Source organism: Falco biarmicus, chromosome Z (genome assembly GCF_023638135.1).
Source record: "Falco biarmicus isolate bFalBia1 chromosome Z, bFalBia1.pri, whole genome shotgun sequence".
Taxonomy (NCBI): Eukaryota; Metazoa; Chordata; class Aves; order Falconiformes; family Falconidae; genus Falco; species Falco biarmicus.
In genome coordinates this window covers 22,698,170-22,720,142 of record NC_079311.1, presented here as the reverse complement: position 1 = coordinate 22,720,142, position 21,973 = coordinate 22,698,170, and the positions used below count along the sequence as shown (strand labels likewise).

The 21,973-nt window shown below is 39.3% G+C and overlaps 1 protein-coding gene and 1 long non-coding RNA gene across 6 annotated transcripts in view; one reads left to right on the top strand and one right to left on the bottom strand.

Annotated features, from left to right (window-relative positions):
* Window positions 1–21,973, top strand: part of LOC130142233 (uncharacterized) — a 34,313-nt gene that overhangs the window by 8,167 nt on the left and 4,173 nt on the right. The window contains exon 2 of the long non-coding RNA XR_008819337.1: window positions 18,389–18,531. This is a non-coding gene — a long non-coding RNA (uncharacterized LOC130142233). The remainder of the gene's footprint in view (window positions 1–18,388; window positions 18,532–21,973) is intronic.
* The window catches only part of GRAMD2B (GRAM domain containing 2B), a 43,475-nt gene continuing 22,807 nt past the window's right edge, over window positions 1,306–21,973 (bottom strand). For 4 of the 5 annotated variants that reach the window (XM_056323756.1, XM_056323757.1, XM_056323759.1 and 1 more), the window contains exons 2-14: window positions 19,509–19,631; window positions 17,413–17,500; window positions 17,047–17,113; window positions 16,013–16,116; window positions 12,417–12,512; window positions 11,380–11,451; window positions 11,179–11,259; window positions 10,375–10,486; window positions 8,526–8,648; window positions 8,248–8,335; window positions 7,704–7,805; window positions 6,178–6,271; window positions 1,306–2,574 (exon numbers count right to left, since the gene is read on the bottom strand). In XM_056323756.1, the coding sequence (XP_056179731.1) occupies window positions 2,533–2,574; window positions 6,178–6,271; window positions 7,704–7,805; window positions 8,248–8,335; window positions 8,526–8,648; window positions 10,375–10,486; window positions 11,179–11,259; window positions 11,380–11,451; window positions 12,417–12,512; window positions 16,013–16,116; window positions 17,047–17,113; window positions 17,413–17,500; window positions 19,509–19,631 (1,192 nt within the window). In that variant the 3' untranslated portion in view covers window positions 1,306–2,532. The remainder of the gene's footprint in view (window positions 2,575–6,177; window positions 6,272–7,703; window positions 7,806–8,247; window positions 8,336–8,525; window positions 8,649–10,374; window positions 10,487–11,178; window positions 11,260–11,379; window positions 11,452–12,416; window positions 12,513–16,012; window positions 16,117–17,046; window positions 17,114–17,412; window positions 17,501–19,508; window positions 19,632–21,973) is intronic. The other variant, XM_056323758.1, reaches the window with a different exon arrangement.

Sequence of the window (21,973 nt, the reverse complement as noted above, 5' to 3'; positions counted from 1 at the left end):
GCTGCTGCTACTTCCCACCCAATCAGGACTGGGGCAAACTCCCCCTCTTCAGTCACAAGATTAGAAAACCTCTCACACTTCAAAACTTTGTCCCCACTGGGTCTTGCGTGTGCTCTGCCTCTCAGATTGGAAGCACTGCAGCATTACACGCTGCCCAGCTGTGCACTGACTTCTGAACAGTATGACATCCTCAAGACATCCTCCTCCTCCCTCTAGGAAAAGGAGTGAGGGTACAATGGACGAGCAGAGGTGAGGTGGCAACACTGAATTGTGACCTGAGCCACAAGCACCAAGCACCAGTTCTTTCTTCGGAGTGTAATTTGCTTCTCTGTTTTGAAAGACACTGTTACACCTTTGTCCAGACTCGCCTCCCCTGGCATGCTGCTGCCACGGGCTAAAGGGCATGTATCCACCTTTGATTACTCATGCAGGCTGGTAATTACTGTGTTCACTTATGGCAAACGATAAGGCGTTAGCCTGCCTGCTTTACATAAGGCAGATGCCAAATATTATCTCTCTTCCTTTGTTTTCCTATAGCAAAGCACATCTTTGCTGATGTAATGGAATAACAGGCTAACACAGTTCAGCTGTTGCATATAATCAAGCTTCCCTGAAGTTCCTTTGATAAAGGTGACTTGTGGCATCAAGTTTTAAACCATAAACAGAACTAAAAACTTCTGTTACTGATACAGAATTAAAGGAAGCTGAGAATAAGGGAGAGGATAAGGTCAGAGTCCAAAATATTCATAAGCTGTGTAACTGTGGAAAAAGATAGCAGTAGTGGAAAGGATGGAAAAAGAAGAAAACTTAACTTATTTCAATAGGGCTTTTTTTGTGAAACAAAGTATTCCAATAATTTCATGACAGCTGAGGAAGGAAAGGCAGAGGCTGCAATAGGGAGAACCATGAAAACTCACAGATTTCTGACAGACCGTGCTCAGATGGAACCTTGAGCCAGGCAGGCACATTAGAGAGCACATAGGGCTCTCCAAGCTGCTTCAACATTAGGATACTCATCCAATGTTCTTAAAGGTGAAATCACATGAGAAAACTATTAAAATTTCCTAAGAACTCTGGGGGCCAGATTTACTCCTGCTGTTTGGTCATTGCAGTCTGGGAAGACCTCAGGTACAGCTGAGTAAGAGGAAGCACATCAGCAGGACGCAGCTCGCAACCCTTCCTGTGGGGTACTGTGTTTTGCACAAATTTTGTACTGTATGAGCCTCATCATCATGATTATCACACTTGACCAATATTCATGCTGATGGATGGAACTCAGTTCATCTAAATTATAGTATCGAGTCGCTTGTTTTAAAAAAGTTTATTTAAACAAAGTGGGTACATTTCACAGAAATGGTTATAAAATGCATAGCATATTATAAACAATACTGTTACTTTAAAGATACTAGTTTTTATTATCCTAAATACTGCTTTTTAAAAACTAACCAGCCTGCTTGGTGAATTAGAAAGCTAAAAATCCCCAGTTATCCCATTGAGGCACTGTGAAAAAAATAGTACGATATCACTTCTTCATTCATTCTAGTGATTGTATTGCTGCATCATTAATTCACCAGTTCCTGTTATGTGGAAATATCTGTTCCCTGGAGTCACATACCACGACTAGATTTCCATCAACTGGAGCACAAATTGCACTTGTTCAGCTAACCAAAACCCCATGTAACTCCAAGGAAAGCTGACTCAGGGTCTTCACACCGATTAACTTAATGGACAGAGACTATGAGTGGACAAAAAACCTAGCAGTTATTCTAAGCTGTGCAGATATGTCACATCTATACTGCTATTTATAAGCAACTTGATTTTAAGTTGGCAAGTCCATACATATTTCAAGCTTGACTTCAGTGGAAACTGAATCCCCAGTTTCCTTAGGTCTGTAAGAAACAGACCTTACCCTCAGCGGTGATGCAATGCCACAGAAAGCAGAATTGAGCCTTTTTACAGCACACCTCGAGCATTCAGAACTTCACATAACCACATTCAGAGGTGACTGTCTTCTGAGCTCTGGGACACCCCAGCACAAAATAGTAAAAATGTATAGCAAAGCATCAATCCATAACCGTAACTGACCAGCTTATTCACACAACACTTCAGCATGAGTCATGACTGAAATTCTTCCCATTTACACTTGTATGATGATAGCAGAAAGCAAATGCTGAGGTAAAAAATTGATGCACCAGGTTTGTGCTGGTGTAAGCAAGTCTAGAATCAAGCAAGCTATAAAATCCATTAATTCACACACAACAGAGAAGAAAAAAATCCCCTTACTTTTAAAGCATATACGTACATGTAGATCAAAACATACACGTTGTAGATCAGAACGTACAGGTTTTCAACACTTATAGATACATGCTCAAGAATAAAATGACTTTCTGCATTATGACATGAGCTTTACAGTAGTTTAAGCTTGGTTTGGACTGAAAATAGAGAAGCTTGAACTCTGGCCAGCAGAGCTCCTTTGGAACTGTTTTCAAGAGAGAAGAATGAGGTCTGAAGCAGTCCAAGAACATCGACGTTTCATTCACGATCTTCAAGTAGTTTTTGTAAGTTGTTCTGTATCTTAGAAAAAGGAGAGAAAAATAATTGGGGGGCAGGAAGCGTTATACTGCATTAAAAAACCCAAGACATACTCTTCATTATACTCTCTGCCTGCATCTTAATTCTGTCACAACTATTCATACTAATGGTATTAATGCTAAATGCTTCCTGACCTAGTCAAAGGAAACATCTGGATACAATCAGCTAGCAGCACACCTAGCTTTCATATTACGAGCATCTCCTGCAATTTCCTCCTATAGACTCTCTCCTTCATTAGGTATAAGAAAAAAATGATAGGAAAAGACTAGAGCTAGAAAGAAAGGGACAAGAAACCCAATTATTTTGAATCTGATCAAAACCCATTAAGAGCCTCAAAGTTGCCGTTCAGGTTTAAGTGAATAATTCAAACAATTTTGTAACAGTTTCAGCTACACAGTTGCCTATGAGGCGTACGCAGCGAAATAAGGTCTTTTAACCATTAGCAGGTATGTCCCATTTGCCTGGTTCAGTGTATTGTTTGTGGGTTATCTTTCCTTAGTTACACTGAAGGCAACACCAGCCAGTCAGATCCTCAAAGATGATTTGCACAGACCCATTTTACAAAGCCTATTTATCTTTCATCTCCTTGTCCTTAAAAGCAGAGAGGGGGGAATATAGTGGGTCACATTCCCTGGCACACGTGTTCTCTGTATCTTAGTAACTAGCAGTCACTGGCTGCAGAAGGTTTAGTCACAGATACTTTCAGGCTTTAATTTGAGGAGCCATTATACTTCCTGTTCACAGATACCACTTCTTAATCCTACCTCATTTCTAGCCCAGATGCACACGTTTTTCAAGTGGGGCATTTTGGGGAAAGGAGCACAGGAAGAAGCACCTAATTTTGCAAGAGTCACTTAATGCATACATAGGATTTTCCTTTTAACAAGCTACATTAGAATAAGGGAATGAGTAACATTAGGCCACGTTTTCCCTCCCCCAGTTTAACACTTTACACTCTGATAGACATGGTGCATTTTAACAACCTGTTAAATTCACTTAAATGCCAAAGCAAAATTCTGCTAAGCCATGGCAACTCCAAGTATGAAGCTGAGCTTGCAAAAAGCTCAAGGTCACACTGAAAAAGTCATTGCAACATATTGCACTGAACGCTTTTTAACTGGAGAATAATTTCTACTTTTTAGTCTAGATAATGCCTGTGCTCTAGCTTACAATGCTGCAGTTGCACAGGAAACGAGGTGAGAAACAAGTTACACCGGAACTGTCAATGCCACCTGTGCTGCTGAAGCCAGCTGCAGTCAACTACTAGCACTTTTCACTAAGGCATATGAAACAGTTAAGCAGTAACTTTGCTCCGAGAACATAAAGCTGTTAGATTTCTACCAGTTTTGCAGTACAAACATCCTGTTCTAACCACTGCTCATCTAGATTAGACAGGACTGGGATGTGACAATATGCAGCTACAGGCAATACTCATTTAGCCTGTATGCATAGTAGCTGATTGTCTCTTGAGTATTTGGCAAATACAAGGGAAGACTTAAAAGGGTCCAATCCTGTAGACACTAAACGAAAAAAGCACTGACTTAAGACTCTAATTCAGGACAGAGGGCCTCTTCTCTGGGGATAACTGAATGATCTGATCATCCAGCTGCTTTTTACTATGTCTCCAAGCAAAGACTATATAAGGGAGTGGGAAAGTGCCTAGCCCTGCTGCAGAGGGCTGGCTGGCAAGCTTCCCACTGAAACGACGTCTCTCATGAACCATCTTGCCAGCCTGTCCCAGACAGCTGGAAAGCAGTGACCTCTTAAATGACCTAATTTGGCTAAAGATTGTATCTGCTAATCCTCTGGTAAGTATTTTCGTCTGTATTCATATTCTTAGCATCCAGAGCATACAGAGGAGTTAAGCTAGCATTATTCTAGACTTCCACCACAGCCAAGGGGGTGGAGGTTTGGGCAGTGAAACCTCTTTTTGGCAGTATTTGTAAAACCCACGCCACACAGGTAAACAGTGATCTTATGTAACCCTAGCTTTATGCTACTTGAGAAACTTTGTTTAGGGAAAAAAAAAAAAAAAAAAGGTATTAAAAGACCTTGGCATGCACTCTGATTTAGAAACAGTGCAAAAATATCTTATGTGACTTAAGCACACAGGAATTCAAGTAACCTTTGGATTTGCTCCACTGATACTTTTTTTGATGCTTGGCCAGTGTACATGTTCCCAACATGTAACATTTCATGCACCTGTATTGTGTGCAGCTGTCATGGTTTGGGGGTGGGGGGACAGGACAGGGGGCTGCAGGGGCAGTGGCTATGGGAAGAGGGCAGGGGCTGCCCTGTGCTGGATACAGCTGTTCCAGCAGCCTCCAATGGACCCACTTCAGGGGCACAACTGAGACCCTCAGCCAAGACTGTGGTCAAGCCTCTAGGAAAGTGTATTCAAAAAAGGGGAAAAACACCAAACAGAGACAGGAGCAGAGTAAGATGGTGAGAAACAGCAGAAGGAACACCAGAGTCTGAGAGGGAGTAGGGGGAGGAGGTGCTCCATGGCAGAGAAGATGTCCGTGCTGCAGCCCATGGAGAACCCATGCCACAGCAGGTGGTTACTTTCCAAAGCACGGAGGCCCTTGAAGGAGCCCACCTGCAGCAGGGGGAAAATGGGGAAAGAGGTGCAGCAGAAAGTTACTTTCTGTAACAGCCTACCAGCCCCACTTTGGAGGCAGGGAATGGGGTGAGGAGTTGGGAGTGGGAGTGAAACTGAGCCTGGGACAGGGGGGAAGAAAGGCAGCGGTGTATCGTTTGTCCTTGTTTCTCACTACCCAGATCTATTTTAACTGGTACTATATTGAATTGATTTTCCCCAAGTCAAATTTGTTTTGCCTGCAACAGTAACTGGTAAGCAACATCCTTGCTTTTACCTTAATTCATGAGCTTCCTCATTCTACCTTCTCCCCCTGCCCTGCTAGGAAGGGGGAGAGCAGTTGGCTGTGTGTCTGACTGCTGGCCAAGAGTAGCCCACCACAACAACTAAAATGGAAATAAAGTCTGCACACCCACTTTTGTTTTGCATAGGTTTCCAATTTAAGTCTTTAGCAATTAGAGTATAGTAAAAACTAAATGCCAGGAATATTTGGAATTACGAAATTGGTGCAGCAGCATTTGTGTCACCAAAACAGGCAGATTCCAGCCACTTCATATGAAGAAGCTGACCACACATGAAAGCCAGCATTGTTTTTCTTTATAATAATTAAACCCCCCCATAATCTCAAACAAAAGCCCCAGACAAAAAAGTTCATCAAATAGTAATAAAGGTTAAGTTCAGAATCCTTAGCCTTGATGGACAATAATCCCTCACTGAAATCATTACATGCAATAATCACTCCTGAAGTGTACATTTATTAGTATTCATGGTTGTAAGCCTCAGCAAAAGGCAAAACATTTACGCATACCAGTGCTTGTACTTGTGCTAATTTGTAGTCCAAAATCCAGTCCTTTGTCTAGGAAAACATGTCAGCTTCTTGTACCAAATCTGGGGGTAATTTGGCACTTTTCAAAATAACAGACTATAGAAATTCCGCAAGAACCGGGTTAGTGTGTCAGAATTTGCATTATATCATAGGAAGTTACCTTTTCCAATTTTATAAGATTAGCAGTTAACTCATCACAAAGGGCATCAGCATTAATTTGCAGATGAGATCCCAAACCTTGGTGCCCTGCACGTCTGTCAAACAGAATAAAGAAGTAAGTGTGACAGAAGCAAAACAGAGTAAAACAGAACTGAGAGATACATGTAGATGGGAATACAGTGGCAACATTGTAAACTGTACTTGTTTACAGAAACAAAGGCCTCAGTCACTTATGCACTCTTTCTTTATGTGGTCTCATTCTCCAGAAGTTTAGACAGAAAACTTTACAGCTATTTCCACTGGCAATAAGTTGAAAAGTTGCATTAAGTTCCATGTCCCGTGACTTGAAGGAAATCAAAAAGTCCAACCCCTTGACACTGTAGAAGTGCACATTAGATCATCCTTTATCTTGTACTGTTTGAGATCAGAGCAGCAAAACCCAGGCCCTTCTCCTGTAAGAGTGCTTCAGAAGAGGGACACAGCATACTGTTAATAAAAACATGCCAGAAGTGGGAAAATGGCTTTTGACATTGCCTGCTCTTAGCGATAGTTCCACCCAGTCTTGGTACAGCTCTTTGGAGTTTATTTTCCCTGTTTTTCAGGTGGTGCTTCTCCAGCTATCAGCATTGCCACTCAGGCTGCAGGTGGCTACAGGTCTTGCACAGAGATTTACAAATAGCTTTTGAAGACATGTTTTTCAGACCAGCTCAGAAAAAATCACGTATAAGAAGGGGAGAAGAGTTAATGCAAAATTTAATGTTGAATGAACTGATTAGTATTCTCAGCAGTATCCAGTTAACTACCTTCTGCCCTCAGAGAGGAGTAGGAAGCTTGGCATACTGCTGTGGTGTATGCCCCTTGCACTGCCTACTCATGCAACTTGGAGATTGAAAAAAAAAAAAGTAAAAACACAGGGGCAGACAATATCTATGACTCTAGCTACAGAATGGGACTGTCTATGGAACCATGGCCCCTTTCCCTATTTCCTCTTCAAATACACAAAGAACCTTCCCTTGGTGTGTTTGGGGTTTTCTTTGTTTTGGTTTGGTTTTGTGGTGTGGATTTTGTTTATTTTATTTTAGTAAAACAGGATATCAATTTCTAAAGAGAATATAAGCAGCCCAAAGCTTTAGCAAACATTATACAAGCAAGTCAGATTAGCCCAAAGATTATGAAGTAACTTCTGTCATCTTCGGCTAATCAAATAACATCAAGAGTAAAGACAGAAGTTACACCTTTTCCACAGAATCGTTGCTCTGGAAAGGAACTGATCACTTCCACAGTTTACACTGAAGTTACTCACAGCTATATGAAACATTCTCAAGGCAGTAGTATACCATGACATATCACATTTTTACTGAAAGTCTTAAACAGAAAGCTGTGAGATGAGGCTAGTACAGATACAAGAACTACAGCACACTGACGTATCACAAGGGCACTACAATATGACAGTGGTTTCCGAGGAAAATAGATGAGCATGACAAATACTGGAAGAAGATTTCCCGAATTTTATAGAGCGTATCTTACTCCTTAATATGTGAATCAAAGGATGTGATGGAAATAATACGTTCCTCCAGGACACTGATTTTGTATCTCATGTAGAAGGTAGAAAATATTAATACACAAACCCTGTAAGAAAGGAAAATAAGGTACATCAGTTAATCAAAACTTTAAAGGTACTTGACAAACTTAATGTTAAAAGCCATTTAAATTGTTACTTGCACATGTTGAATAATAACAGTATCATTCTTAGAAACACCTCAGGAATACCCGTAAGTGGCAATCGGACAGTTATGAAAATCTCAGCCCTGAGTATGGCTTTGCTAAGTGACATGTAAACTGAACTTGCAAGTAGTTAGTCTTTAACACATCCTGAACCAGAAGACCCTTTGCTTTTAAAAGCGAAAGGCCTGTTAGGTAAGCCTGCCCCAGCATTTCTACTTCTGAGAACTACAAAAGCCACAAATCTCAATGGCTTCCTTTTTTCAAGTGAAGCTTAGATTGCACTAATCTATGTATACATAAAAAAATCATAGTATTTTGATAATACTGGTATTAATTGCTAACTTACAGAACTGCATAAAATATAAGTACATGGTTCAGAGATAAGAGCTTCTGGGTCTTCACTTTGTGGAAGAACCTGAAGGCTTCAGAATGGCCTACGAGGACAAGAACCAAGCGTTACTTTGATCAAAGCAGACATGGCACACAAATCATTTTTAGAAGCATGCAATGGATAATATAAACATAAGGATAAACAAGAAAGTTCTTCCAAATTACATGAACTGACATAACTATGCAAACTTATCCCTGCTAACTCCAGCTGAAGATATGGTCTTGACTCCTTACCATTTCGAGGACTGTTTCGGGCTTTTCCATCAGGTCCACGTTTACTGTGTGCATCTGAGCGGAGAGACTTTGCCTCAGTCTTGGAAACTTTCAAGTGAGTCTGTGTCTCAACAACATGATAATCTGTCAAAAGTAAGATTTTTAATAATGATGAAATATGAAGTCAAAGGAAGCTGTCGGTCGCTTAGGTTAGTCGAGGAATAGGGTAAGAAGAAGATTTTAAAAAGTGCATTTCTGTACTTGGACAGAAAGCAGCATTTGGTTTAGTAATCTTAAAACACATTATTGTAATGTGTAATTCCACATTATCACAAAATATAAAGCATCACCTGGACTGGAAAAGGATGATGCATTTACATTTTAAGATCCTTTGAAGGATGGCAACCTGTACAAATTTTGAAGGTTATCACTGAATTTCCAGTCAGAAGATTATACAGGCACAAAAGTCATCTCTCAAAAGGACTGACTATGCTATAGTAATGATTCCAAGTGACTTTAAGAGCAACATCAAATGGAGATACTGCATTGTTACTTTAAAAAGATTACAGTTCTCTTTCCCGTTTTTTAAATGTGGATAGCTCTTGAAAGAGATAGGACAGAAAAATTCAGTCGCACTCAGTTTTATTCATGCTTTACTTGCACCCTGGACTGCTTGAACGATGCACAAGAAACAGAATCACAACTGACAGATGTACCCCCCTTCCCCCCCCCAGTTCTTCTTCCTAGGGTGATTCTTTAACTGCATGTTGGTTTTTTATTTATGGAAAAGGAAAATGGAAAGGTTTGAAGTAGTTATTAGCCATAAGGAAGTAACACAGGAAATTAAGTCATTATTCAGAAGCATTCATGTGGCAAGTGATGACACCACGATTTAGTTACTGTTTCACAGATGCCACCAAACAATTAAAAATATGCGCACAGTAAATACCAAAGACCAATGAAAGCAAACAGCCCCAAATCATATCACTGAAGAAAAGGCACACAGCGAAAAAGAAGAGTTAATTAAAACTAATGTGACAGAAAACAGTTATAAAAATGATAGTGTTTAATTTAAAATTAACAGTAAATGTTTCTTTTTCTACAAATAATTTTATAGTCAACATGGAACCTGGAGTAGTAACATAACAACACATTAATATGTTAATATGTATTAATTCTACAACAGAATAATACCTTAGCTTTTTCTATTAACATTCAATATATGCTACATAAAACAAGTTCTGCTGTACTTATGAACTTACATGCAGTGAGTTTCTACACAGCATTCCTGCTAATTAGGTGAATAACTTGAGGCATATTAAATTACAAAGAGCACTGTTAAGAACAACTTTGGACAGTATCTTCAAGTGTCTTAACTGCAAAGAATAAAGTGAGGGTTTAAAAAACAAACCCACAAATCCACATATCAAAAATAACTTTTTTGATGACCAAAAGCCACCACAGTAAAGGACATGATTTGTACAGATTAAAGGAAGTTACATTGTGACTTAAATGACTTTAGAGGTTTTTGTTTGCTTGTTTTTCTTTTTTTTAAAATGAGGAACATCTCCCACACTATCTCTGCTAGCATAACTCATGGGGGATGTAGGGAGCAAATAATACATGAATAAAAAACTGGAAGCAGTAATGACAAGTCAGATCTGCTGCTGACCAAGTCATTGCCTGTGTCTGGATTGCAAAGGGACAAAATAATAGAAACACAGCTAACACGGCTTTGAGGAAGACCTGGAAAACCACACAATTCTCCAGGACTGTGGACAATGTATATTTCACATCAGGAGGGGATTAGAGAAGCAAAACTGAGAGCTAAACAGTTCTCATCTTCTTGGGCCTCCACAATCTCACTCACCTTGGAAGCATTCCAGCTCTGGGGTCTGTGAGCCTGTGCTGCTGGACTCTTCCATCTCTTGCCTCCGCTGCTGCACTATTCCATCCAGATCAGAATAGTCTTCATTGAAATCCTGATGGGGAGAAAGCATCACAAGAAAGCTCAGCTCTGCTCTAAATCCAATCAACCTTATTTCCTCTGACCTTCCTCTAGAAACTGAACCAATAATTACAGATTTAAAACTGTTAAACAATGAACAATCTCTGTTATCAAGCTGTAGAGATCAAGTTAGCAAATTAAGTCCCTCTGATCAATTCAAGCCTCACCCCCTGCCACTGTTTAAGTGAGGATAATAAGCCTGTGTAGAGAAGAAAGACACTTCAATTAAACCAACTGAGATGTCCATGACAGGCATTACTAGAATTAGAATCTGGTCATCAAATGTGCCTGCATGTCTTTCAGATGTCTGAACTGGTTCACAGAGGAAGGACTGCAACTAGAAACACTTCAAAAAGTGTCATGACAGTCAGAAAAGCAACTTTAAGTTACTACAGAGCACTGTGAAACTTGACTGTTAAACAGAGATATGCAGAGCACATAGACCTTGGAATATATCCAAAGGGCACACACGTATACATACTGCATGTGATCAGATGAAATATACTTAATGCTAATCATTCCTACTGCCCTCCCAATGTTTAAAAAATCGTGGAAGTTTTAGAAGACAGATGTCATTATTTCCTTCAGTTGCCTTTCTTCAGACATAAATGGTATTTGCAATGAAAGCTGCCATGCAACAAAAGAACCAACATCTAAGCCATTTACCAAGGGCAGAGTTGTAGGACGATCAGCTCTGAAGCTGTTTTCTGCAGAAGAGGGATTTGGACTGTTGCCCATGCTTTTATCCTGAAAAAAGCAGCAGTGTTAACGAGGAACATACTCAGAAACTATCCAGTATTTAAAAGCAGAAAAGTGGTAATAGGGAACACAAAGCTATGTATCATCTTCACTCCCATTAGTACTTACCTCAAGATGTCTACAGATAGATTTTAATAGCTTGTAGGTAGTATCTCTGGAGAGTAAGGAGACGAACATGTACTGAAAAAACAAAAGTTCCAAAACTGTTTGAGAAAAGCATACAGTACAAACTTCAAAAATAAGTGATTTTGCTGATCAAGTAACTGTTTTCAAGAACTTTTGTAGAGCAGGAAAACCCTCCACCCCTTTTAAGCCTATGACCTGGGGTTAATCACAAAGAACACAGAACAGGCCCATAAAAGTTACTATGTCCTGCTGCAGAAACCAGAGGATAGTCCAGATCTGTTCTTTTTTTAGGAAGACTTTGCACATTATGTTATACTTACCTCTTAAAAAACTACAAACAAAACCCCAAAGAACCACAACTCATTTTTTTTACAGTCTCCTGCATCCACAAAATGTTTGGGCAATGAAAATGGGCTGGCCTAAAGCTGCTCTTAGGATAATCATATCTTCTACTGATTGATGCAATTACTATTCCTGAATATCACTAAGCATATGTATTTTGTGCATCTATGGTATTGCTGGTCAGGTAAGAGACCCAAGTACATGAAAGAATATGTCAGAGCTGCCAACAAGGCAGATAATGCTCTGCACACACACTTCATGACCCAGCTGTTTCAGTTCCCCCAGTGCAACCACACAGCAGTCTTGGAGAATGGGGATGATAGATTACAGAGCGCAGGTGAAAACCAGAGATTCCATTTCTTATTTTCTTACAAAGTTCTACACAGCTTTTTTTAGCGCAGATCCAAAGACCAAAGACAGAGGGTTAGTAAGAGGAAGAAAAAAAAGGGTCCTTGCTTGTCACAAGAGAATTAGCAGAAGAAGCTAGAATCATCCCCTAGGAAACCAGATTCTCCAAAGTTCAAAGTCTAAATGCCAACTGTTTAAGTGGCCACTTGGCACTTTCAAGAATCCCTCCTATTACTGTTGAGGAGGGAGTTAAAAAAAAGAACAGGCAGAAGAAAAATGAAAAAGAAAGCAAGCAGAGTGCAATAGCTTCACCCTCTACTAGTACTCACCCTATCTGTGACTGTTGCTATGATCAGAGCATTTGGCACAAGAAGGGCAGTTTTGGTCTTCTTCAAAAGCGTCACAGAGAGCGCAGGTATACTAATCTGAAACAAGATCAATGTAGTGTTAAGAGTACCAGTATGCACATACAAACCTACATGATCTTTCACAAGGAGCCAGCCTACCAGATGTGATAAACCAGATCCTCAACACTCTTCATTTAAAGATTTCTCTACTACATCCCTGATTACTAATATTTCACATGGAACAGGTATGGTTTCAGATTATTACTGCCTCTTAACTGTTTTTATTTCTGTTTTTATCAGATGCTAATCCAGGCTTTAGTTCACGTCTGTCTTTCCTGATCCCTTCTGGCTCTTACAAGACTATGAGCTCAGTGTACTGTAGAACATACCAGTTTTAAAGCTAGGCTTCTTTGTCTAGAAACAAAATATTTTGGAACACATCAAACCAGAGGCTTGTTGAAGAATGAACACAGAATTCTTCTCCATACTTAGATCTTTTAGCCTGCAACAAGCAGCTGAGTAAACAGCTCATCCTTCAGTAATGTTGAAAATATAGACCCATAGACCCACTGACCGACTTAAACTGATTCCTGTGTGTGCCATCCAGACTGTCTACATTTACATTAAAAAGTTCTCAGTTTTCCTTCCTGCTTTACATCCAGTTTCATTAGCTTAATGCCTGCTAAATTTCAGAGTATTTCAGTTCTTTATAATAACAGATTATCTGGTTTGACTTTCAGTTGAGAAGCCTACAGCTTAGCAAGTTAGGCAAATGTAATAATCCTGGATACACATGGTTAATATACAATTCCTGTTCAATATTCCTTTGGCACACACTGTCACAACTACCTGAGAAATTTGGAAGCGACATTCAAAGTGTCCAAAGATTGTTCAAGGAGCAATCACAGCACTGCATCAAAACCACCAGTGCAGAAAGAGAATGAAGTTACTTTGTGTTACACAGTTTCATAAAACATTGCTAACTTTTGTTCAGAACAGCAACACAAAGTAATGAAATGAAAAACTGTTTTAGGTAACAAAGTATTTGTGTACGTTAATCTGGGTGCAAGAGTGACAACCACTGTTGAAGCATGGCTAGTCAAGTATCTGCTTGTAGCCTAAGGGCTAGAAACTTGGCTCTTTACTTGGTAGTTTCATTACAGAAGTGTGCTGGCAGAAAAACTCCAAAGCATATTAATTTAGTTACTTTCAATCCCAGTCCTCTGTCTTAGAATCTGTAAAACTGGTCATCATTTGTTCTATTGATTTTTTAACACGTCATCTCTATTTGTCCAGCTTCAGAAGACTAGTCTTTTGAAAATGGGTAATTAAACAGCTCCTCCACTATATCTTTTCTTCTTAAAGTGGACATCGTATCATTCACAAAGTTTTTCAACACTTTTCAAAACAACTTTTCCTGGGAGTAGGAAGAAGGGAGCAGCGATGATGCGTGTTTGATAGGAAACCCCCAGGATCTTCAGGTAGCTAGAACAGAATCTGTGTAGCTTTAAAAAGGCAAAATGAAACAACAAACCAAAACATAAGCAAACCAGAAGATTTTTCAGCAGAAATGCCACTAAACAGTAACGATAAAAAAAGCAACTTAAAAATTTTCTTATTGGTTCCATTCACCTCAAAGAACTTTAAATCAGAGATATTAATGGCATTCTACTGCATGTTATTTTGATGGATAACATTACTGCAATCAAGATTGAAGTGTACTTCAGTAGGATTAGGTACTTGCTTATTGCACTGCTACCCCAGCACCAGATTAAGATGTTAACATGCTATCTGCAACAATAATTATTTCAGGAAACAAGGTTTACCTGCAGGCAACTTGGAAAGCAACTAAAATGTGTAAGACAATGTTAGCTCCAGGAAAGACTCAAGGCCAGTATATATAGCCAAACCAGAACTACCTGGAAAGAGAGTGATGTCTTTCAAAGCCTATTGAATCCTGCAGATGCAATCTTTTATTTTTGAATATGCACAGTGTTTACACTGCAGAAACAGTCTCCTGGCTTGCATGGCTATTCCCTCCCCCAAAGCTTTCAATAAAAAAAAAAATCTGCAGGTAGAAGAATTCACATTGAAAAATTTATTAGAATGTGTAGACCTGCTATTTCTCACAGTACAACACTTAATCACTAGAGCTTAAATTGTTCTACAAGTTCTAAGCAATAGCAGTTTTGTGTCTTGGAAACTTTATCAGTGTATTTGACTGCTAAGAACGTGCCTTTTCCTGTGAAGCTTAATTTCCTTCTCCCCCTCCCATTACCTCATTTTTCATTATATCCCTGACCTTCCTGCTTTTTATTAATGGTATTCCTAAAAACTTTTGCCTGCTTTATGTGACTGAACAAAGCCTTAAGCATGTGTTGCAGGGGCAGGGGGAGATAACTGGAAGTATCATTGACATACACACCATTTACATTAACATACTGCCTATGACTAACAGGACCCATTAACTAGGATCCAACAATAATTCTGTTTCTTGGGCCAAGCAGTAAAACACAATAATCTAAAAGGTCACTATGAACAACATGTTGTTAATAATTTTAAGCATTTTTAAATTACTCCACCTTCTCAAAAGCCCCTTCAAAGATAGATGTCGTTCCACCAAAACAACCGACAGCAGAGAAGTAAGATACTCTCAACTCCTAAACTGGTTTCAGCACCCAATTTACTGACAAAGGTCTGGATCCAACCAGGAACTCTGTTCAAGGACGTACTTGAGAAAGAAGCCAAAGAAATCCTTGCAGCAAACTGAGCTGCTTTCCAATAAAAGCTCAAAAACAAAGCACAGTTTATGGAAACAAAACCATTCCAAAAGCTCCAGATCAACAGAAACAGAACACAAATCTTTTTGGAAAGGCTTTATTTCTATCTGTAAGCATAGCGTTTACCACAGGGGACCCAAGACTTAGGTGGGTTGTATCTGCACCAAAAAAAGAAAGAAAAAAAAAAAAAAAAAAAAAAGTATATGACCTTGTAAATTAGGATCTTCCCAACTGTTCATGTCCCATTTCTGCTCTTCAATTGAGGCTCACAAGTAAAAACTAGCAAACTATTTTTTCTTTCCCCATTCTCTGTTTATGCAGGAGTGCTAGAAGAATACCTCAAAGATCTTTGCCACTCAACTCGGAAGCCAGTTTTAGCTCTCCCTCTTTCATTGTCTTAATATGCTTGATTCTTCCCTCTAGCTCTCCAACTACAGTCTCACAGTCCTTATACTTCTCAGCCTTCCCTCCTCCTCTTTTCCATACTTAGCCCAAGTAAGAGATTTTTGTACAGTTTGTGCTACATGGGCTTGGCAATGACCTCACTGCTGCATATCAGATCCTTTCGTTTCATCTATTTTTTTCAGATAGGAAGTCCTTAAGAGAGAGACTCGATCTTTAATAGTAATAATGCTCCAGTTCTACAGTGACTTTTGGCCATCACTTCTGAACAGTGATCGTATTCAATAATACTTAGAAGTATTAGTATTCCAGCATTGCATAATAATGTGAACTTCTGATTAATAACATATTGTTAAGGAACAGCATTGCTGTTCTGTACACAAAGATTTTACTGACCTTAGTGTCCTTACCAAAAACCTTCGAATGGAAGCAAATCCAGTTTTCAGAAAGGAATAACTTTCCTTGGTACAGAATTTCTTTCTGCAAAGCACAGGTAAAACCTGAAAGAAATAGATACTCTATGATCTTTAAGGTAACTAAAATTCAAGCCAACTGTTACCAGTTTGGCTTTTGTTTTGCTCTTTTTTTGCAAAATCATAGTATGTTTAGGTTTATACCTTTCAATAAATATTGTCAAACCTTGAAATATTCAGTAAGTTTAACTAATACTGACAAGCTCAGAAGATTTCACAGGCCTAAGTTTAGAATCAAAATATATGAGAGACAAAGACCAAAATGTGTAATAACATACAACTGGCTCAAAGAAGCCAAGAATACTTTCTGGGAGAGTACTACCTAGCTTCCTAGAAACTTTTTTACTAGTTTTCAGGCAACATCAACTTTTAGCTCTACAGCAGTTGTCTGGACTAGATGACCAACCGAGGAACAACACACATGAAGTAATACAGCTTTTACTTCACAGCCATTGAACAAATAATTTCTCACCCATGAACCTTTTTCTTTGTATTCCGTTCCAGAAACATGTTAGAAGTATCTATGTAGAATTCACTTGAATTCTACTACCACAGGGAACAGCAGAATCTTTAAACATTTTAAGTCCTTCTCCTACCAGTTTTTTTAAATCTTAAAGCATCATCAACAGCAAAAACTCAGGCTAGTCACTTGACCAGTGCTGTCTGAGTTAAGTTACACCTTTAGTAAGGAAGCTTCAGTACTGAAAAACGTTGCACTAGGTTACTCTGCAAGTGCAAAGCAGGTTATGATTCCCACAGACTCCCAACAACTAAGATTGAAGTTTTGCAAGATTAAAACAAAAACACCCACTGCATGCAGAAGAAGGCCTTGTAGCTCTACGCAGCTGGAGTTTAAGGTTTTTAAAATTTAAATAGTTCCACTTGTACATCACCACAGTTGGCGAGTAACAGCCTCTTAGATCCACAGCCAGCAATGACAAGGGCGTTAATACTCACTTTGTTTCAGTGGCTCATCAATGGGAACATCTAGAAACAGCTTATGAAAGTGTGCATTTGCCTTCAGCTAAAAAACAAAAAGCCCCACACCCAGAGACACATACCTTATTAGACAGTCTTACAATCAAGTGACCCATTCCACTTCCTATCCTCCCAATATATTGTAATTTTGCCCACTTGTTTTACAATAAATCCTGATTTTTGCTATGTGACTATTAAGTCTGTGTCCTGCTTTACCCAGACTCTGATGAAAATGGAAGCTATGTCCTTATACAACCACGAACTATTAAACAAGGGGGTTTTCACGGTAGCTACATATTAACTCCTACTATACATATAAACAAACAAGTCCATACTCTGCCCTACCTGATTTGAGGCACGTTTTTTCCTTTCAGTCTTGGAGTCACTCTTGATATCGACGTTCAGGAGTGGACTATCTGTGCTGCTTTTTGTCCTGAAGATCAAAAAAGGCATCCCATATAAGCTTGGCCTCAGTTCATTAGCCTTGAAAAGTTAGCAACAGGACGTACTTTTCCATGAAACATATTAATTCTTTAGTAACTATTATCTGATTCATCAAGGATTATCCAGCAAAGAGGAGTGTATCTTATTCTTAAACCATGCCAGCCCTCACAGAAGGTTTTCTGTTAATCTGGAAGGGATATTCTAAATTGGTAGTTGTAAGGAAGTAGAAGAAGTTCAAGACATTTTTACAACTTAATGAATTATCACAGTGCTTAGCTCCATGTTTGTTTGGTTCTTGGTAACATGTGAAATACTAACACTAAGCATGTGACTTACTAATAAAAGATAAAGTAAGATAAAACTTAGTACCTGAGAGTGCAGGGCAGTGTACTGAAAGCTACGAATTTGCACAAAGTATAAACTAATTTGGAAAGTGCATTTGGAAAGAAAGAGATAAAATACAGGTGCGTAAGTCATAGGATGGCTATGAACTGTGTAAGTGTAATGTAATGAAATCATTAAGACAACCAGCAATGCTAGAGGAGATGAAAGGGAATTGTCAGGGCCAGTTATATAGGAAGCTGTACCTGTACAGCTCTAGCCATTCATACTAGAAAAAGAAAACCAACCAAAAACCCAACAGCTCTAGAGCAGAACAAGTACAGAAGAAAGTCTCTCTGGATGGCTGGGAAAACGAGTTTTGTTTGTTTTATACAGAAGAACATAATGGCATGGACTGTTCAGAAAAACAAAAACAAAGCTGGGCTAACAGTATTTCATAAATCAGGAAGAGAAGAACATTATCCCTGAGAGCTATTTAGCACAGAACAAAAGCATGTCAATAGGCTATAAAAATAAGGTAGCTCTAATTTTTTAGTCCTTCAGATGCAGACTGAAGAGCAGAAGGAAAAACACAACACAGGACCACTATACTGAAAGACCTGAAGAACATGTGCTAAAAATTCAATGGGGAAAGAAAGGTGCTACAAAAGCTTCCACTACTGCACCTTATCCTGCACAGTAAGTCTTCTTTACTTTCCTAGACTTCAGAGGTTCAATATTTCTAGTAAAAAAACGTAAGGGTGAGAGGAAGAGAATGCTCAAGTGTAATGGTGATATAGCTGGATTTAGGAAAGAGAATGTGCAACAAGATTGCTGCAGCAAGGGGACCGGTTGCATATCTCAGGTGGTCTCTCAGAAGAAAACTTGTGTATGTGTATTTGTGTGCTTATGTAAAGTACAGGTCCAACAGAAATGAACAGTGAGCCTTACAAAAAACCACTTATGCCAACCCCTCACCAGCACACACTCAATCAGTCAATTACATTGTAAGAAGTAAGACTGGAAGGAGAGTTTGGGGTAAAAAAAAAAAAAAGTAATCATGTATTTCTTCAAATACCTCCCCGTTGTAGATGTTTCAGGAAATTAAGTGATGTCTTTTAAATATCTGCCTTGTGACCAAAACCACAGTGTCAGGTTGACTGCTGACTTCTGTTCACAAAGTGGAACAGATGCAAAATTTCAAGTGGGATTTTAGTATTATTTTGTTTTCTTGTAGAAGAGTTTCAAAGGCATTCCAGTTTCCAACAAAGGAAGAATGACTATATTCACAGAGACTTTACAATAATCTGATGCCATATACAGCACAGAGTCCAAAATTAACACATGTAACAGTTTTACCGTGGACAATCAATATTGCAGCATGAAAGAGTTCTGGCTACAGCCCAGTACTCAAACTGTGAAAAGGTCATAACTAGCAGTGGCACCAAGCAGTGCAAAGCATTTTTTCCTAAAACAGGGAATCTAAGCCAGCCCAAAATCTAAATTCCCACTAGTCTGACTGGTTGTGGTGGGTAACAGAAATCCCTGGAAAGTGGCTCTGATACCTGTTTACTTGCATAGTTTCTTGCCAGTAGTTTCCCGAGTAGCTTCTTGATTGGATTGTAACCATTCTGATTATTTGACTAGAACAACACTCACAGCATTTCTCACATTACCTAGCACCGTCAACTTTTTTCCGGTCATCAAAATATTCCATTTCAGTGGTAGGGGTCTGCAGCAACACAGTAGGTGATTTTCCTGCCTTTCTTTTTTCATCTGTTCCATTTTCTCCATCTGAACTGCAGAGGAAAAAAAAAATAGAAATATGTATTGCAGGATTTATACTGATATCAAATGCCACTGCAACACATTGACAATACAGCACATATTAAAGAACAAAATTACATATTTTATGTTAAGGTCCTGAAAAGTTTTCAGTTACTGACTTGATGGTATCATATATCTGAACAGTATTCTGGGTTCTGATACTGGAATTTCAGCAATGAAGAGAGGAAAATTGAAATACTGCCATGGATATTTCAGTGCTCATAGAATTTGTAGCTCAAGCTTCCGTTCCAAAAAGAACGTCTCATTTAGGAAAACTGCATTCCATGTTCAGTACTCAGACTTAACGACGAATGAAAATTAATCTGATCGGCAAGCTGGGAGAAAAACATCCTGCTTGACAGTACCTAGTGCTTAGCAGATTATTTGTGACTCAGGGTTGCAAGAGGAAGCTGGGTCCTATTTTACCTCTCATTTATCTATTCTATGAGAGTCTACTTGCAGGATTTTCACAATAAAGGGTCCTCTCAAAGTATCAAAAGCACTGGTTTTATTTTACAAAAGCAGCAGTGCCATCACAGTGCATTGCCTTTTCACAGCACGTGCCACTGCCTCAGAAAAGTATGTCAAGGAACTAGAGTCTGAGGGCTAGGAGATGTGCCATCAGAGCCTTTCATGGCCTTCTCTTCTCATCATTTTCTAATAAAATGTTAACTCAGAAAATTTAGAGGAAAAAGCTGTCATTAATAGCAGAGTCTGAAGAATGACAACACCTTAAAATAAGACATGACAAATACATATACACACCCTCCTTTGGAAGACTAAAGCTTCAGAAAGACTACAGGATACTCTTAGCATTAAAAATAAAGCCAAACAATTTTGCCAGTTAATGTCTGGCCTGAATGACCTTATTTATAGAAGCTTTCCATTATAATGTTTAATTCTCAAATTTTATGGCAACAACACAGCCACTGCCATTATGTGATGGTGTTTTTACAATAAACATTTTCTTTTCCTACTAAGACAAGAGTTTTGCTGACAGAGGTTCCCAGACTAGTTTAGGTCTCTCTTCTTTTAAGAAGGGCATAAAAAAATCCATTGCTTTGATTACACTTTAGTGAGTAAAATCAGAAGACCAACCTCACAACATCTTAATTGCGATCTAATGAGACGGTATCCTACCCCCCAGTTAAACTAGAGCTTATCTCACAGGACAAAAGCCATGGAGTTTTGCCTTACTGGTGCTAGGCATCTTATGTTTACATAGAGCAACTATTCCCCTACCTCATCCTTCCTCAACCCTTAGCACTCCCCAACACAGGGGCACTGAATTGATACTTCTGAAGTCACGCGCTGTGTATAATTTAAAGGGTTACAGCACTAATAAAGTCAGTAAGGAAAAAACCCAATGGTTTCCCCACTGCTTCACTCTTGGAGGAGCCCTGACTGACCACAAGGCACCAGCGGTTATTTTCAGCCAACACAAACTATGCCCGAAAAACCCAAATAAGCAGTTTTAATCTGTTTAAGCAGAGAGACACAAGGTGCTTCTCAGAAGCATAGGGGAGCTTGTATTCTAAAAATCTGCAAATCCTGCAAATGTCTTAGTCACAGCCTTGACATAACACAGCAGTACTTTAAGATGTAGTTGCTTGAGTCTGGAGCCTGACTGGTGTCCATCTTCACCTTGGGCAGCCTGCTATTCTTACACAGCAACATTACAGACTGATCAAAGCAGCCTGTACCACACCCAGACCTCCATACTACAAGTTTGTTCCAAAAATACCTGTAACCCAGGTTTTAGTGTTCATTTACACCTGCCAGTTTGGTTAGATGTTTTGTTGCTCTTAAATGCTTTATTTACTTACCACTCATATTCCCTTTTCCTTCACCCATAGATTAATCCCAACTTCACGGTTAAACCTATGAGTCTCTCCTACCCTGTCTTCCCTATCAACCACTACTATTCTTGAACCGCTACTGTCTCAACTGATTCCCTCTAGCTGCTTTCAAATGGCAGAGAGCTAGGGCATCTCAGCATGCTAATCCTGCTGACTGGTGTGTGTGGAAATGCTAAACTATCTCGTGCCAGTCTGGTCCCCTCTACAGGATCATCTTCTGCAGCTGCGAACAGGAAGCATGTACCCAAACACTGTGAGAGTTTCCCCCAAAACCGTTTCAGGCATGAGGAGAGTAATGTGGCTTGTGTAACACATGCCACTGACAGTAGCGATTTTGAGTGTATTCCTACTAGCTGATAAAGTTTTGCTATGCCTATCCTTCACACTTCATTATGTGCCCCCTTCACATAATGAAAAACTACCTAAGGACTTGTCTTTACTGTTCTGATAACTAT